General features: G+C 45.4%; 1 protein-coding gene across 1 annotated transcript in view; it reads right to left on the bottom strand.

Moving 5' to 3' along the window:
• LOC116979186 (probable global transcription activator SNF2L1) overlaps positions 1-17,293 on the bottom strand; it is a 92,098-nt gene extending 74,805 nt beyond the window's left edge. Inside the window, exons 1-3 of the mRNA XM_033030731.1 lie at positions 16,960-17,293; positions 13,538-13,588; positions 337-423 (exon numbers count right to left, since the gene is read on the bottom strand). Of these exons, the coding sequence (XP_032886622.1) occupies positions 337-423; positions 13,538-13,588; positions 16,960-17,010 (189 nt within the window). The 5' untranslated portion in view covers positions 17,011-17,293. The remainder of the gene's footprint in view (positions 1-336; positions 424-13,537; positions 13,589-16,959) is intronic.
• Between the last annotated feature and the right edge of the window lie 1,943 nt (positions 17,294-19,236).

Here is a 19,236-nt window from a genome sequence, read left to right as displayed (position 1 = left end):
TCGTAGTCATGGGTCACGGGGAGTAAGTACAAACTCCGTCCAAACAAGCACCCGTAGTCAGGATCGAACCAGGATGTCAGGCGTTGAGAGGCATCAACTCTACCGCTGCGCCACCGTTGCAAAATTAATCTCAGAAAGGTGGCATTTGGCGATTCTCAGTAAAATTCTGCAGAACCTGGAACAACCTCAAGTATAAAGCTGCCAATTTCCCTACTCCTAGACATACTTGCCCAATGACGTTCATATATTTCACTCTTTAAAAACATTCACAAGGTCTGCAGTAATTAAGCGCACATAAAATGGACGTCTTACTGATTTGGTAGGATCAACTCTTACCATTTTCTCTTCGTATTCTGAATCCATATCGCTTCTTGTACTTGAGCTCTTTGGAGGCAGTTTAGTTTGCAATGGCAAGACATAGCTCTGAAAGTTAAAAAAACAACACTGCGTCAGCCATAATTTTAATACCTTTAACTGAAGGAAACACTCAAGTTCACAAAAGCTCTTATATGCGTCTCTATGTATCCATTGTTCTTCACGATAACCATGTCCGTAAATGGATCACAATGAATATAGTGAAGCAGCATCAACTCTTTGGGCTCCTTGTGCTATTTATGACAATGCCAGTTTATGGCAAATACTTCAATTTTGGTCAGAAAACCTCTGTGCAGTAAACTCTATCTTTCTACCAAGAGTTTAGTTTAAACGAAACCAAGTATTACATAGAAACATATAAAATAGGTGCAGGAGTAGGCCATTCGGCCCTTCAAGCCTGCACCGCCATTCAATATGATCATGGCTGATCATTGTGATTAGGTTTAGTTTACTTTAGTTTGGAGATACAGCACAGAAACAGACCCTTCGGCCCACCTAATCCTACACACATTCGGGACAATTTACAATTTTACCAATGCCAATTAACCTTCAAACCTGCACGTCTTTGGAATGTGGGAGGAAACCAGAGCACCCGGACGGAGAAAACACACGCAGGTGACTGGGAGAACATACAAACTCCATACAGACAGGACCCATAGTCAGGATCGAAATCGGGTCTCTGACAATGTAAGGCAGCAACTCTCCCACTGCGCCACCGTGCCGTCCTATTTTTATGTATGTCCACAAATCTTTAACAACAATTTTAATGGCACTGTCTGGTCAGAGGCTGACCTCCAATCCTTTTAAAACCACGTCTATCACCACCTCCTCAAAGCACATATTTCTAACCATTTCCAAGCTACCAATCTATCTCCAATGGAGACACAAGGAACTGATGCTGGAACCTTGAGCAAAACATAAAATGCTGGAGTAACTCAGTGGCGGCATCTGTGGAGGGAATGGACGGGCAATGTTATTCGGTCAGAAGAAGGGTGCCACCTAGAAAGGTCGCCTATCCATTCCCTCCAGAGATGCTGGCAGACCTGCTGAGATACTCCAGAAGTTAATTAATCTATCTCCAATGTTTCTCTGCATTCTTTTCATTTTTGAATCTCTCTTTTCAAGTTTCAACCATAGCCACAGCACAATTGGAATCATGAAAGGATCCTCTGTTATTGTGATGCACTTTCTCCCATCATCCTTCTTGACCTCAGTGCCAGTCCGCCTTTGCTCTTTTTATTTAGTTTAGTTTAGAGATACAGCGCGCAAACAGGCCCTCAGACCGGATCTCAGATCCCCCAACAATTCTCACCAACTTCTGCAGATGGGCCGTAGAAAGAATTTTATCCGGATGCATCCCAGCATGGTTTGGGAACAACTCCATCCTGGACTGCAAGAAATTGCAAGAGAATTGTGGACGCAGCCCAGACCATCACACAAACCAACCTCCCTTCCATTGACTCCATTTACACCTCGTGCTGTCTCAGCAAGACCAGCAGCATATTCTTGACCTCAATGCCAGTCCGCCTTTGCTCTTTTTGCTTAGTTTAGTTTGGAGATACAGAGCGCACAAACAGGCCCTTCGGCCCACTGAGTTCGGGCCGACCAGCAATCACCCCATACACTAACACGATTCTACACACTAGGGATAATTTGCAATTTTAACCTACAAACCTGTACGTCTTTGGAGTGTGGGTGGAAACCGGAGCACCCAGAGAAAATAATCTACCCTGCACAGCTATAATGTACAGCCACTCTGTACTCATACAAAGTTAATGGGCCATTCAGCTTATCAATAACAGATACACAGGAAGATTCACACACCAGTCTCACATTACTGTTCTAAACATTAATGCTGAAAGCAACACCTTATTCAGTAACAAGCAAAAGACACTCGGTTATCGAAACATGAGAGAGAATAGATACGACAGCTCTTGCATAGAATAACTTGTGCTTCAACCAAGTGTCCCCATCTCAAGAGTTAATTTGGCCGTTCTCTTTTAGGAAACTGTCTATCTTCAACATTTGTCAGAGGTTATGGGGAGAAGGCAGGAGAATTAGGAGGGAGAGAGAGATCAGCCATGATTCAATGACGGAGTAGACTTGATGGGCCGCATGGCCTAATTCTACTCCTATCACTTAATTTCTCTTTTTGCTTCATATCTCCCCGTGAATGGCAATATTTAATTTCCATAGCTACTTCCGTGATGCAAGAGGGCCACCCGTGTTACAGGTAGCTCCGGTTAACGTTTCCATATAACAATTACAGCACGGAAACAGGCCATCTCGACCCTTCTAGTCCGTGCCGAACACGTATTCTCCCCTAGTCCCATACACCTGCGTTCAGACCATAACCCTCCATTCCTTTCCCGTCCATATAACTATCCAATTTATTTTTAAAAGATAAAAACGAACCTGCCTCCACCACCTTCACTGGAAGCTCATTCCACACAGCCACCACTCTCTGAGTAAAGAAGTTCCCCCTCATGTTACCCCTAAACTTCTGTCCCTTAATTCTCAAGTCATGTCCCCTTGTTTGAATCTTCCCTACTCTCAGTGGGAAAAGCTTATCCACGTCAACTCTGTCTATCCCTCTCATCATTTTAAAGACCTCTATCAAGTCCCCCCCCTTAACCTTCTGCGCTCCAAAGAATAAAGCCCTAACTTGTTCAACCTTTCTCTGTAACTTAGTTGCTGAAACCCAGGCAACATTCTAGTAAATCTCCTCTGTACGCTCTCTATTTTGTTGACATCCTTCCTATAATTAGGCGACCAAAATTGTACACCATACTCCAGAATTGGCCTCACCAATGCCTTGTACAATTTTAACATTACATCCCAACTTCTATACTCAATGCTCTGATTTATAAAGGCCAGCACACCAAAAGCTTTCTTTACCACCCTACATGAGATTCCACTTTCAGGGAACTGTGCACAGTTATTCCCAGATCCCTCTGTTCACCTGCATTCTTCAATTCCCTACCATTTACCATGTACGTCCTATTTTGATTTGTCCTGCCAAGATGTAGCACCTCACACTTATCAGCATTAAACTCCATCTGCCATCTTTCAGCCCACTCTTCCAACTGGCATAAATCTCTCTGTAGACTTTGAAAATCTACTTCATTATCCACAACCCCACCTATCTTAGTATCATCTGCATACTTACTAATCCAATTTACCACACCATCATCCAGATCATTGATGTACATGACAAACAACAGTGGACCCAACACAGATCCCTGTGGCACCCCACTAGTCACTGGCCTCCAACCTGACAAACAACCATCCACCATTACTCTCTGGCATCTCCCATTCAGCCACTGTTGAATCCATCTTGCTACTCCACCATTAATACCCAACCATTGAACCTTCTTAACCAACCTTCCGTGAGGAACCTTGTCAAAGGCCTTACTGAAGTCCATATATACAACATCCACTGCTTTACCCTCATCAATTTCCCGAGTAACCACTTCAAAAAATTCAAGAAGATTAGTCAAACATGACCTTCCAGGCACAAATCCATGTTGACTGTTCCTAATCAGACCCTGTTTATCCAGATGCTTATATATATTATCTCTAAGTATCCTTTCCATTAATTTGCCCACCACTGACGTCAAACTAACAGGTCTATAATTGCTAGGTTTACTCTTATACCCCTTTTTAAACAATGGAACAACATGCGCAGTACGCCAATCCTCCGGCACTATTCACGTTTTTAATGACATTCCCTTTCCTCAGGACCTAACGCAGTACTAATATGATTACCTACTTTGAATAGGTCAAACACCTTCCAAGTAAAAGTTCGCATCTTCTCTAAACTGTTCTAGAATGGGAAGAAAGGCCAAAAGAAGCATGCTTATTAAAATGATAAAGTTAAATGGTTTCATTTAACTAACATGAGATATACTTTATTCTTAAGTTAAAAAACCTATCTCGCTACAACTACTCTGAAATCAATAGATCAAATAGAACAAGTTGTCCTACAACTTTAGGCTGTGCACGCCATACGAAAGAAGAAGAAGAGGAAGTGGCTCTGGTAACCTGGGAGTATGCTTCATAGTGAAGTATTGTAATGTAAGTACACGTTAAAATGTGTGAGGTTTGGTGAAATGCTTAAGCTTAACCAAGACCTGAAGCGGCAGTGAAAACAAAGCCCAGAATGAATCATGCATAATAACATTGAAAAATAGGTGCAGGAGTAGGCCATTCGGCCCTTCGAACCAATAAACTCAGTAGCCCGTTCCTGCTTTTTCCCAGTATCCCTTGGGTCCTATAGCCCCAAGAGCTAAATCTAACTCTCTCTTGAAATGACATTACATTAATTACATTAATAGGGAAATAAAAAAGCAAAAACTAAAACACGGTATTAGACACGGTATTGATGAAATCATTTGCTTTGAATTGGGAATATTTTTTGATGTACTATCACTAATAAAAACTCTGTATAAGACATTATTACAAGTAATAAATAAAAAAAGATTTAGTTTAGTTTAGTGCTTCCACACCTCAAAATTGTTTTTCCTGAAATAGCATCCCAAATTTCCTGGAAATTGATGGTATTTCCTGAAATGTTCAAAAATGCTTCCTACTTGCTATTTGTAGTTTTTTTTTTTTTCGCGGGCACACGTTAACAACACAAAGAAAAACAAGGCAAAACAGATCTATGTACCTACACCGTATCTGCCTGTTTCTGTTACTCACTTGTACAGTGTTATGGAAGGCAGCTTTCGTTGCCTCAAACAGCTTTTGTTGTTTTCGTTTTTCAACCTGCTCTCATGTGTCTCAGTCTCTGCTCCCTCTCCTTCCCACTCTCCCTCCCTCTCGACCTCTCTTTGTCCCTCCTTTCATCCCTCTCCTTCCCTCTCCCTCCCTCTCTCTCTCCCCCTCCATCTCTCATCCTCCATCCCTCTCCCACCCTCCTCCTCCCCTCTCTCCGTCCCTCCCTCCCTCGCTCCATCCCTCTCTCGTTCCCTCTCTCTCTCTCTCTCTCTTCCCCCTCTCTCTTTCCCCCTTCCTTTTTCTCTCCCTCCCTCCCTCTCTTATTCCCTCCCTCCCTCCTTCTCCCTCTCTCCCTTCCTCCTTCTCCCACTCTCCCGCCCTCTCTCCCCCCCTCTCCCTCTCTCCACCCCTCCCTCTCTCCCTCTTGGCCCCTTGAGCCCACCCACCGTTCTGTAAAATCAAGGCAAATCCCAATGTAACTGTAATCCCACCGTCCACTGGTAACCTTTCACCACTACACTTATCCAGAATTCTATCACTGCCTGAAAAATAATCAAAGGCTCAACTGAGAAAGGGAATTTCAAAGACTCATTGTTAGACGAGAATTTTCCTGAACATCCTGTGACCCATAGCGCTGTGGCCATAGCGCTATGTGTAAAGCCCACAGTGCTATGTTTAAAGCCCATAGCACTGGAGCAGCTAGCGCTATATTTAGAACCCATAGCGCTGCAGCTGACAGCTCTTTGTTTAAATTCCCACTCGTTAAACTGACAGCCCTCTGTTTAAACCTTTGAGCACCAAACCGGCAGTTTAAACCCTTTGCCCACCGTGTCCGCACTGACAAGCGATTCCCTTACATTAAAACCATCCTACCCACACTAGAGTCAATTTTACATTTACAGAAAGCCAATTAACCTACAAACCTATACGTCTTTGGAGTGTGGGAGGAAACCAAAGATCTCAGAGAAAACCCAGGCAGGTCACGGGGAGAACGTACAAATTCCATAGAGACAAGCACCCGTAGTTAGGATCGAACCCGGGTCTATACTGCTACACCAACGTGCCTGGTAAAATTTCTCAGTAGCAAAAACGTACTCAGTGCATCAGAATTGCAGGAAATGATTTAATACCCAAACAGACAACTTTCTTCTCTTTCCTAAGACATGGAGGCAGCAGGTGAAGGGAAAAGCACGCCTATGCCTTTACTTCCTTGGAAGGCTCAGGAAGTTCAACATGTCCCCCAACAACTCTCACCAACTTCTGCAGATGGGTGGTAGAAAGCATTTTATCGGGACCAGCTCCATCCCAGACTGCAAGAAATTGCAAAAACTATGTGGCCGCAGCCCAGACCATCACGCAAACCAACCTCCATTCCATTGACTCCATTTACACCTCACGCTGTCTCGGCAAGGCCAGCGGCATAATCAAGGATGAAGCACACCCTGGCCACTCCCTCTTCTCCCCTCTCCCATCAGGCAAGAGGTACAGAAGTGTGAAAACGCACACCTCCAAATTTAGGGACAGTTTCTTCCCAGCTGTTAACAGGCAACTGAACCTTCCTACCACAACTAGTGTCCTGAGCTACTGTCTACCTCATTGGAGACCCTGGGACTATCTTGAATCGGACTTTACCGTACACTAAATGTTATTCCCTTTGTCATGTATCTGTCCTCTGTGAATTGCTCGATTGGAATCATGTATAGTCTTTCCACTGACTGGTTAGCATGCAACAAAAGCTTTTCACTGTACCTCGGTACACGTGACAATAAACTAAACCAAAATAGGACAGACAAAATGTCTCCTATTTTTGTCCTTCTACTCAAGTTGGGAAGGAAAATGTTGTTCAGTCTGTTCATCGTTGATCACATTTTATTTTTTTAAATAGAATCCATGACAATGATGATATATATATAAGTAGAATGCCAAGATAGATAGAGAGATACAGCTTGGAAAGCAGGCCTGTTGTCCCTCTGAGTCTACACTGGCCATTAACCACCCATTTAACACAGATCACACAGGATTTAAAAAATCTCATTGGGATTCAAACTGAATACAAAAATTAATTTCACCGTACCTCAGTACGTAATAAAAAAAAGCACCATCTATACTATTATTAAAACTCTCATCTTGATTACTGCGTTGTAATTACATTTGCGGCAAAACGATACCCTATATCGCTAGGATTACTCGCCACCTTACTCTGCTCCAAGCCACCAAGTTTTGTTCCGATCGGTGGAAGATTTCAAAAGTTATGAAGGTTTAAAAAATTGTGTGATCAGCATATTGGTCTTCTCGCCTGTCAGTCACCATGAAGGAAATGACCATTCTGGCTATTAATCTTTGCTGTTATTCACTGGGCGGGGCGAAGAGAATAAATCCCCGGAGGCGGGGCTGAGTCCACAAGCCGTGCGGAGAAGAACGGCCAGCGAAGCGACCAGACCCCACTGTGAATCCACATCGCACCCCCAACCCCTTCCCCTCTGGTCCCCCTCGCTGGCTCCTGCCCCCCCCCCCTCCCCGTGATACCGCATCTCCCCCATGGCTCTTCCCCTGTCTTTTCTCTGACCGCTCTTCTCCCCCTGCCCACACCCTTCCTCCCACCCCCACACCCCACCCACACACCCCTCCCTCCCACACCCCTCCCTTCCACACACCCCTCACAACCCTCCCCCTGCCCACATACACCCCTCTCCCACACAGCCCCCGCCCACACACCTCTCGCCCCAAGCCCCCCCTGCCCACACATTCCTCACCCCCCCACAAACCCTCTTCCCACACATACCCCCCTCCCACAACCACTCCCCCCGACAACCCCTCCCTGCCCACACCCCCCTCCCCCCCACAACCCCTCACCCCACAACCCCTCCCTGCCCACACCCCCCCCCTCCCCCACAATTCACGCCCCCACAATGCCACACCCCGCCCACACAACCCCCCTCTCCCCCACAACCCCGCTCCCCATACAACCTCCCTCCCCCCCACACATCCTCCCTCCCCACCCACAAACCCCTCCTCCACAACCCCCCCCCCCCTGCCCACAACCCTCCTCCCCGCCCACACACACCCCTGCCCCAAACCACCCTCTCCCACATCCTCCCTCCCCCAACACCCCGCCCACACCACAACCCCCCCCCCCTGTGGTGACATTCCCACTTGGTCTAGTTGAACCATTAAAAGTGAGAGAATTAAGTTTTAGAAATTATCCAATTCTATGTTATCCAACTTGCGATCCATCTTCCTACATACTAGGGGGCAATTTACAGTGCTCAATTAACCTACAAATCTGCAAGCCTTAAATTATCCACACAAATGTGATAAGATCACTTGCTCTGAATTGGGAGATGTTTATTTAAAGTACGATCATTAATAAACACTGCATAAGAGGTTAATACAGGCAATAATTTGTATTACACTTTGCTGCAATAAAATATGGGGTTAAATCTGAAAAGATAATTCGAGTTGTGTGATCGTGCGATGAAGTAAGAGTTGTAACATCTATAGAAACCGGTATCATAAACAGTAATTATTAATCCTTTCAGGTGAGGCAGAGGTTCACTTGCACCTCCTCCAACCTCACCTACTGTATCCGTTGTTCAAGGTGTGGACTCTTATACATCGGCGAGACCAAACGCGGATTGGGCAATCGTTTCGCGGAACCCCTTCACTCAGTCCGCCTGAACCAACCTGATGCTTGACAATTTAATTCTCTTTCCCATTTCTGTCCTAGGTCTCCTCCATTGTCAGTGAGGCTAAACGCAAATTGGAGGAACAGCACCTCATATTTCGCTTGGGCGGCTTACAGCCCACTGGTATGAATATTGAATTCCCTCACTTCAGGTGGTGCCGTCAGCGATGGCAGCCTCGCCAACGGTCTGTCTGTCTTTTCGTCTTTTTGTTATTTTTAGTGTGTTTTAAAAGTTTGTGTTACTGTTCTCTGGTTTGTTTTATGTTGGGCGGTGGGGGAGGGGGTCGGGGGAAACGTTTTTTCAGTCTCTTACCTTGCCGGAGATGCGATTGTTTTCCGGATCGTATCCCTGGTCGCTCTATGCCTAACATCATGGAGCTCGCGGCCTCATTCGAGACTGACTTTGAGCCCCACCGCGGGGCCATGGTCTTACCATCGGAGCCTGTGATCCCCATGCCTGGGATCGACGATCCAACCACGGCCTGCGGATTTCACCATCGAGGAGCTCACAGTCTCGGGGTGAAACTGATGTTGGGAATCTCCAAAGTCGTAGAAGTTTCGACCAGCCCCAACCCGGGGTCCGATCGCCCAGCGCAGGGGAGATGAGATCCCCCCCGACGCGGGAGCATGATCGTCCTGACGCGGAGGGCACGATCGCCAAGATCGCTCTGACAACGGAAGGTTCAAGGCCCCCGACGGGACGACAAAGAAGGGAGAGATTGAACTTTTTTTCGTCTTCCATCACAGTGAGGAATGTGGAGGAGTCACTGTGGTGGATGTTTATGTTAAAATGTATTTTGCGTGCCTTGTTGCTTGTTATTGGTATGACACGGCAAATCTAATTCCTCGTGCGTTGCAAAACATACTTGGCTAATAAAGTATGATTATTATTATTATTATTAATGTAGCCCCGGCATTCCCTCTCTCTCTATTCTTCCCCCACCCAAGTCGCACTAGCTTCCCATTTTCACCCTACAAACAGCTTAACAATAAACAGTTATTTCCTTTATCATCATTACTTTTTTGCCTATCTTTTATTCATTGCTCTTTATCTCTCCACATCACCGTCTATATCTCTCGTTTCCCTTATACCTAACCAGTCTGAAGAAGAGTCTTGACCTGAAACGTCGCCCATTCCTTCTCTCCAGGGATGCTGCCTGTCCCATTGAGTTACTCCAGCTTTTTGTGTCTATCTGAGGAATTATTATTCTCCTGTTTGCCAGAACCAGATTTACCTATAGGCTTGGTAGGCTGAAGCCTAGGGCCTAAAAATCTAGGGGGCCTCCGGCCAAGGTGTATAATATTTGTGACACTGTCATAGGCCTTTCTTACATATGCTGTCACAACGCACTGTGGTTTCTAAACAACCCTGCAGTAATTTTCCTTGCCCTCCATTTCAGAATAATACTGTTTTAAGCCGATAACTCGACACTAGCACTGGCAATAAATAATTTTCTTAAAAGCGCAGCTTTCCAGCCCCTTATCTCATTGGCCACGCTCGGCTGCACATCGGCAGTGGCGGACTGGCCAGGGTGTCAGCTTGCCCGATGGCAAGTGGGCCCCTGATGAAGTGGCCCCCCTATATCAAGTAAGCCCCTGATGAAGTGGGACCCCTTTGTCTCCTGGCAACCAATATTTTTAGACCCAGTCCGCCACTGCACATCGGTGTCAATTTGGTGGCACCGGGGTCCGGCAAACTTTCACATTTGCTCCAGTGACGGGTGCAGGGAACTTCTTTGGATACTTGCAGGCTTCAAAAGTCAAAACTGAGGGGTAAGTAGGAAAGTGCAAAGATATTTGAACTAGGAAGTTGGCAATGAGCAATGCTAGGGGTAGAGCTGATAATCACTACGTTATTTAACTATAAAATTTAATGTCCTTTAGAGAAGGAATTGTGAATTGCGGAATTTTAAACCCCCGTCATCATCCTTGGCTTTACTCAAATTATTTAAAACACTCTTCCATCTTCCTCTAGTCGTGGGGGTGGGGGATTGGGAGGGCCTCACAAGTGGAATAGCCTAGGGCCTCTCTTCATCTAAATCCGGCCCTGCTGTTTGCACATGGTTAACATCATGCTGGCTGCAGGCATTTGGGAAAAACATAACAAGTTGCTTCTTCAGTTATTCTTTAAAAGAAAAAAGCATGATGGCATGAAGAGGAAAGAAACTCCAGGACCTTAAGGTATCCATTGACAGTGTCACAAATCCAGGCAGATTTGTTGTCTGTACATTAATACCTATTCATAATTACAGGCTTTACCTGGGTTATGAACGCCTGATATAAGGACACCTATGAGTGAGCAGCAACATTCAGAGAATGGATGGAGCAGTGTAGAGCTGGCAGCAATAAACAGGCTCGCCTACTCACTCACTGAGTCAGGGAGTTGGCTGGCAAACACTATTCCCACTTCTGCCCTTCCAATGTCACAATTGTTTCTAACGGCGGGACGACAGATGGCACAATGGGCTAAGTGTTCGGCTGGCAACCGGAAGGTAGCCGGTTCGAATCCCGCTTGGAGTGCATACTGTCGTTGTGTCCTTGGGCAAGACACTTCACCCACCTTTGCCTGTGTGTGAATGTGTGTGAGTGATTGGTGGTGGTCGGAGGGGCCGTAGGCGCAGATTGGCAGCCACGCTTCCGTCAGTCTGCCCCAGGGCAGCTGTGGCTACAGAAGTAGCTTACCACCACTGAGTGTGACTGAGGAGTGAATGAATAATGCGATGTAAAGCGCCTTGAGTATTAGAAAGGCGCTATATAAATCCCATCCATTATTATTATTATTACCATCCTCTCCCACGTACTGATTTTGTTCATTTGTTATTTCAGAAAAGGTTGGGCTATAAACAGCTCTGAGGAATGGAATCCAAGCTTAACCCTTAGATAGACACAAAAAGCATCAGACAGCATCTCTGGGCAAAAGGAACAGGTGACGTTTTGGGGGGAACGTTGACGTTTCTGAACCCTTCTTCAGACTGAGGGGAAAGGGAAACGAGAGATATAGACGGTGATATGGAGAGATACAGAACAAATGAATGAAAGATATGCAAAAAAGTAACGATGATAAAGAAAACCGGCCATTGTTAGCTGTGGGCTGGGTGAAAACGAGTTACAGACAATGAAACTCAACAAGACGGCTTTGAGGCTAGTGAAACGACTTGGGTGGTGGAGGAACACAGAGAGAGCGGATGCAAGAGTTGCTTGAAGTTAGAGAAATCAATATTCATATCACTGGGTTGTAAGCTGTCCAATATGAGGTGCTGTTCCTCCAATTTGAGTTATCCTTTAACCATTAACCCTTTCTTAACTACCGAGCTAATGCGAGGCAGATGTTCAGCCGAATGTATTGTTCAGCCTGAAAGTTGTATCTTTTTTTTTTTTTTAAAGGGCAGCATGGTGGCGCAGCTGGTAGTGCTGATGCCTCACAGCACCAGAGACCCTGGTTTGATCCTGGCCTTGTGTGCTGTCTGTGTGGAGTTTGCTCGTTCTCCCTGTGACCACGTGGGTTTCCTCCGGGTGCTCCGGTTTCCTTCCGCATCCCTAAGACGTGCGGGTTTGTAGATAATTAATGTCAATAAATTGCCCCTAGTGTGCAGGGAGTGGATGCAAAAGTGGGATAACATAGAACCAGTGTGAACTCAAGAGGGCCAAAGGGCTTGTTTCCACGCTGTATCTCTAAACTAATCTGAACTAAACGAAAAGACATATAAATCAAATGCAAGCAATCACTGAAAAGACCCCAAATATCTTCTGTCCATTCCCTCAACAAATGCTGCCTGACCCACTGAGTTCCTCCAGCACTTTGTTATTTTCATAGGTATTTATAAGCCATGGATAGTCCTAGTCAGCACAGCACAAAATGTACCTACAGATGAAACGTTTCGAGATACAGCACGGAATCAGGCCCTTCTGACCATCAGGTCCGCACCGACAAGCGATCACCCTGTACACTACCACTATCCTACACACAAGGGACAATTTACAATTTTACCAAAACCAATTAACCTACAAACTTATATGCCTTTGGACAGGAGAGAAGGGAGGAAACTGGAGCACCCGGAGAAAACCCACAAGGTCACAGGGAGAACTTACAAACCCACGAGGTCACAGGGAGAACTCTAACGCTGTGCCGCTAAGCTGCCCCCAAAAAAATGCCAACCAAAGAAATGTATATTTCTGATGGTATTTTCGCTAACTAAAATAAATATTAAGAAAATGTATGTTCTAAAGCCATGTTTTCATTTATAGAATTAAAATTAAAAATAAATTTCTGAAGAAAGTTAAACTACAACAACAAAACATTAGTTTGATGTGAGAACAAAAAAATCTGAGCAGCAAGAGTATAAAATAACAGCAATATCGGCACTGATACATTTAATTATTTAAGGCATAATTTATTGTTTCCTAACATTTCTTGTGCCATTCCTAGTTGTGAGAGATTCAAAGTAATTAATATGAACTAGTATGAACTGAAAAAGTGGAACAAGGAAATCAAGAACTTCTTTTTTCCTTCTCCCAGATTTTCCAGGGTCCATTTTCTAAAATAATAACTATTTTGAACCTCATTTTTTAAAGTAAGTTTCCTCGGCACAGAAATCTTGGAACAAAATGTTTAAAATCAAAATTAGAACTAAATTTCATTCGGAAAACCACAGGTACAGATAAAACATTGAAAATTAAATGAAAATAATAAATACAACATATTTGTGTGTATATAAATGCATGCACTGTGTTGCAGAACAGTTTCTGCCCATGTACCTGTGTAATTGGAGTTTCTTGTTTAGGTGCAGGACAGATCTGGGTAAAGAGCTGTAAAAAAACATCAGAGTATTATTGCTCTATTCATCTTGTACAGTGGTAAACAGCTCTAACCTAATACGTATTAAAATTATACAACATTCCAAAAGTATATTTGGTATCGAATTCCCGGATATTCTGTGAAATTACGCAATTTCAAAATTGTTTAATTTTAATTTTAAATGTTGTAACCGTGTGGCAAATTTCATCAAACAAAACGTTCACGATAAAAATTCCATGATATTCCTGACTGAAGGCGAAGGCTACGTTGTCGTTCCTCCCATGGAATATATGAGGCTGTGTTTGTGTCTTAGGTATTTCTGATAGGTGGCACAGTGGCGCAGCTCATAGAGCTGCTGTTTCACAGCGCTAGAGACAATGGCTCAAAGGTTACTCCTTGAGTTCTATCCAGACTTCGGTTTGTCTGCATGGAGTTTGCACCTTCACCATGTGACCGCGTGGGTTTCCTCCAGGTGCTCTGGGGTTTCCTCTCATCTCCTGGGACTTGTAAGTTAATTGTCCCCTGTAAAATGTCCCCAGTGTGTAGGGAGTGGATGCAAACGTGGAATATCATTGAACAGTGTAAACGGGTGATCAATGGTCAGCAATTATTTGGACTCTCTGGGCTGAAGGGCCTGTTTCTATGCTGTATCTCTAAAACAATGAATAAAACCCAACCCATAAGAAGTAGGATCAGGAGTAGTCCATACGATTCATAAATCTATGAGAGAAGATATTATTCCTCATCTCAGCCTTATTCTGAGACGGTAGCTTTTGGCTCTAGACTCTCCCATGACAGCAAACATCTACTCAACATTTACCCTGCCTGGCCCTTAACAGAATTATGTTTCAATAAGATCACTTCTTTAGTTTAGTTTAGTTTAGTTTAGTTTAGAGATACAGCATGGGAAACAGACCCTGTAGTCCACAGAGTCCAAGCTCACCACTGATCACCCATTCACACTTGTTCTGTGTTATCACAGTCACATCCACTCCGTATACACCAGGGACATTTTACAGAGGCCAATTTTCCTACAAACCCCATCTTTGGGAAGAGACCGAGCGGAGCCACTGGGGGAAACCCACGCGGTCAAAAGGAGAACGTCCAACCTCCACACAGCCAGCACCTGCGGTCAGGATCGAAAGCAGGTCTCTGGTGTTGTGGGGCAGCAGCTATACCAGCTGTGTCACTGTGCTCTTTCTTCAAAACTCATTTCACATGAGGAGGTTGCAGGGCAGTCGAGGTCACGACCCGTGACTCGTACTGTTGCCACGCCTTCTGGAGTACAAGCGGTGAACGTCAGGTAAGCACTTACTATGGATGCCAGTGCAACGGGCCCGTCTTCTGTCCCAGCATCCGGAGTCCACGCTGACTGGTTCCACACTCGTGGACCCAGGGCCATATGTCCCCCCGTGTGGGAGTCGGGGGGGAGGTATGAATCACCCCGTGTGGTGGTGGGGGTCCGGGGGTGAATCTCCCCCGTGTGGGGGTCGAGGTCCAAGGGTCGGGGGGGGTGAATCCCCCCGGTGTGGGGGTCGGGTGCCGGTCCCGATGCAGCGCGATCACTGACTCTGGGTGGGCGGAGGGACCAGACTGTCCCCAACTCTGCTGCAGCTGACGAGGACGTTGACGGAGTTATGGCCCTGTGTGTCCACTGCCCGGAGCCACCGCTCCACCCGGCCCCTTGTGTGGGCGCTGCCGACCCACAGCCCAGGGGGAGACGGGGCGGGGGGGGGCGGCCGTGGCCAGACAGCGCTGACCCCGGGGGGAGAGTGAGGGCTGTCCCGAGGGATGCGCTCCTCCGGCCCTTTACACCTTGGTCCTCAGGTTCAGAGCACTTAGTTACCCTCAAGATCGTGCTCTAGTATCTTCCGTCACCCTCCAGCCCCGGGTGTCGTGAGCGGAACTTGCCCTCAATCCGCTGGCATGCTGCTCTTTCGCAAGTCAGTGAGCAGCAGTGATTTTGACAGTTTTCTCACACGGTTACCACTATTTCCACAATTTTTTACAGCGTAAAAATGGACCATTTTGGTGGTTTCTAACAGGTAAGAATGTATGCGTTTTGTGTGTTAAGTGTATGCCGGAAGCTGCCTTATACTCCAGAAGGATTGAGCTGCTCCGTGTCACGCCCTTTGACCCGATGATCTTTCGTGCAACCCGCCTATACACACCACCTTCTGTGTGAGAAAGTTGCCCGCAGATCCTTTTTAAATCTTTCCTCTCTCACCTTATGCCCTCTAGTTTTAGAATATCCTGCCCATGTTAAAATAATGTGGCTGGTCACCTTATCTTGGCCCCTCATCTTGGTATCCACCTGTATTAGATCATCCCTCAGCCTCCTATGCTCTCTATGGAAAATAAATGCCAGGCTATCCTGTCTCTCATCACTAAAGTCCTGCAGACCCAGTAACACCCTCAGGATAATTAGGGATTATCAGTAAATGCATCCCATGCACAAAGTGAGGTATTTATTGAAGTTTAAAACAATTACTGAAATATGTGATTACGTGTTCAGCAGACGAGTTACTTGTCTTAACTTTAGTATGTTTTTGAGTTTCCCACTAATATTCTTCTTAAATTGCATTGAATAATGTTCATAAATTATAGGAATAGAATTGGGCCATTCAATCTGGGTTTCTTTTTCATCCCTAACAAATTTTTAATCGCTCAAATGATTTCAGACTCATGACTTATTCCACGGGATGAATTCTGAGACGAGTGAACTTGTAAAACATCGCTACTTTCCTATTTAGGGGAAGGGTGGCCAGGTTTGCTGCCTGGTCATTGCAGATTTCAACTCCCCCAGTGCAAACGTCACATAATGCAGCTTTGTAGACGATGTGGCCAGCGTTGACGTTAATGGGCAGCTAGGCCTGAACTGCACAGGCTCCATCAGCCCCCCCTCCCTCCCACCACCACCACCAAAAATACTAGAGCTAGATCTTTGACCACCATCACCAGCAGCCGCAGCAGCCATTTGCTGGTGAACCACAACGCACAGGATGATCCCAAAACAAAAACGCTGATCACCAGAGAACAATCTCCCGCCACCGACGCAATAAATACCCCCAAGCGCGCTCCGAACATGTTATGCGTGTGCGGTTTTTGAAAATAAAGGCAGATGGGTGATCGGCGCTGCTGTAGTAGAAGCAGTAGTAATCAGTGTGGAATGACAAGCCCAGAAGGGATGAGGGTTGAGAGGGAGTCCCGCACGGCCGAGGCCGGGTGGAAAGTTGAGACATGCCCCTCGTTCCACCGCCAATTGATACATTGCCCCGCGTTCCATCGCCAATTGATACATTGCCCCGCGTTCTATCGCCCATTGATACAATTCATTGCAACAATGAACGTTCCATGAAACCCGCCTCGGCGCCACACTCACCCCGACCCTCTCCGGCTCCCCCGACGTGCTGGCTTTCTCCTCCTCGCTCATCTTCCTTTCGCCCCCGCGCAAAACACACGCACCATGAAATCACCGGCCGCAGATTGTACTTTACTGTCGGTCTTTTTTGGGGTTTTCTTTTCAAAAAAAGCTCCCTCTTTTGCCGTGTTGTCAAAATCCTATCGCGAGATTTGTCACCATTCCACCAATCAGTCAGCAGACACACCTCTCTCTGCCAGCCCGTGACATGTTGGTCAGTGCGTATGATAAAGCAACAAACAGCGCCTGGGCATAATCCTGCTGTAGCCTGCTTTCTTGCTACACGCTGGCTGGGAGGGGGCAGCTGGCAGCAGGCAGCAAAGATCTTTGGGTGAGCAGTGGCGAGAAAGAAACACTGCAGGCGCTGGAAGTCTGAGCTCTGAAATGAAAGCAGAGCATGCTGGAAATGCGAGATGGAAATGGAATGAACATTTCACCGTTCTCTGCTAGAACTGGGGGGAGGGAGAAAAGTTGCAGACTTTAGTGAGGGGTGGGTAGGAAAAGGGCGGAATATCTCTGATGGTGGCAGGTCATGGTCGTTGTTGGGGTAGGTTCATGACAGGGTTAGACTAAGGTAGAGGGTGATTCTTCAGTAAGTGTCCACTTTTAAGTTTCTGGAAACCCGATTATAAAAGTTAGATTTTTGCAACTTTGAATGTTGTTTCACATAGCTGAACATCTCTGCTATGGGAAGAATATGTTTGGCGCAATCTTTTAGAGAATTAAATTTATTATTTCCAGGTTGGCCATTGCATTCAGGGGTGATTCTCCAGTAACTGTCTACTTTGGTGTCCCGCTACTTTGATGCTGTATATAAGGGAAATCCGTAATTCTATCCCATTTCTTCTTTTTCTATATTGTTAATAAACATAATCCTCATAAATAAAGATTGAACCCGAAATGAACAAAGTGTTATTTTGTAATTTTCCCCCTGATGTTCGACCCCCCCCCCCCCCCGGAAAACCGCATGTCCTGATGGTTCCTTGTGAAATATCAAGTCGGCATAATTTATTTAATGGGGGATCCATCTGAAATTTAAAAAACTTTTAAACGGTAGGTATTAGTAATTAAAATATTTATCACCCTTAAAAAAATTACTCTACTCTTGATAAAATTATAAATCTTACCTTTTTTTCCCCAAATTTTTTGCCCCGAGGATTGGAGTCATACCGTCACTCACCTGTGTTGAGTGACAGTAAAAGATTGCTCCAAACATTTTACCTTTAGTAGAGATGTCCATCTATGTGAAACACCATTCAAAGTTGCAAAAATTTAAGTTTTATAATCGGGTTTCCAGAAACTTAAAAGTAGGCACTTACTGAAGAATCACCCTCAGTCATATCCGTCGCATTTTTATGATGAACAACACTAAAATATAACTTAAATCGATTTGTTGTCCCTGTCTTTCAAATAGTAGAGTATTTTCCTCAAATAAACCACCCAAAAAGTACTTTTTCAGTCTAACGCCATGATTTTAAACCTTTGTAACAGTTTACTGCCGAAAAAAGTGGTGATTTTCAGCAAAGACGGTAACCTTCACCTAACTTTTCACCAACTTCCTCTAAAACAATATTAAATAGATGAATAGGCAGAATCGTACTGTTCATTTATCAATTACAATTGATAATTATGGTTATTGTATTATTTAACACATTATGAACATAAAATACTCGTGTGATGGATATGACTCACCGTGATGGAGATGATCAAGTTTGGGTGTGCCGCATGACGGAGATGACTAAAACTATCTTGATGCTCCAACAGTTTGTTAAAGGTTGAGGACAGGAAGTAACATGAACAGGGGTTAGTGTTTCCTCAACACTGGTGAGATGGAGATAGATATAGAGATTGGGATAGGGATAAGGATAGAGATGGAGCTATAGAACAAATAAACAAAAAAAAGATTAGGGGCATCACACAGTATTCCAAGACTCCCCTCCCCACAATCCATAACATCCCCAGTATTCACATCATCTGCCGACTATAAATAGTGTCTGCATGGACATTATTCCCGGCAATTATCCCGTGGATCAACTAACGGAACAAACGGGCTGGGACACTCCCGTGGACTGGGAATGGGAGAGGTGGTGGGGGGGGAGAAGGGGACGGAGGCAGACGCTGCACAACGGCCCGGTGAGAAGACCAGGGGACCCTATCCTCCGATGAGCTGGAGATGGAGCTGGAGTCCCGGAGATCGGGGGTTAAGTGACGCTGATGACTGTTACGGACATGACGGCC

The sequence above is a fragment of the Amblyraja radiata genome, chromosome 12 (assembly GCF_010909765.2).
Source record: "Amblyraja radiata isolate CabotCenter1 chromosome 12, sAmbRad1.1.pri, whole genome shotgun sequence".
In the NCBI taxonomy this organism is placed as follows: domain Eukaryota; kingdom Metazoa; phylum Chordata; class Chondrichthyes; order Rajiformes; family Rajidae; genus Amblyraja; species Amblyraja radiata.
Note: the sequence above shows the minus strand (reverse complement) of the source record. Positions and strands in the feature narration are given on the sequence as shown.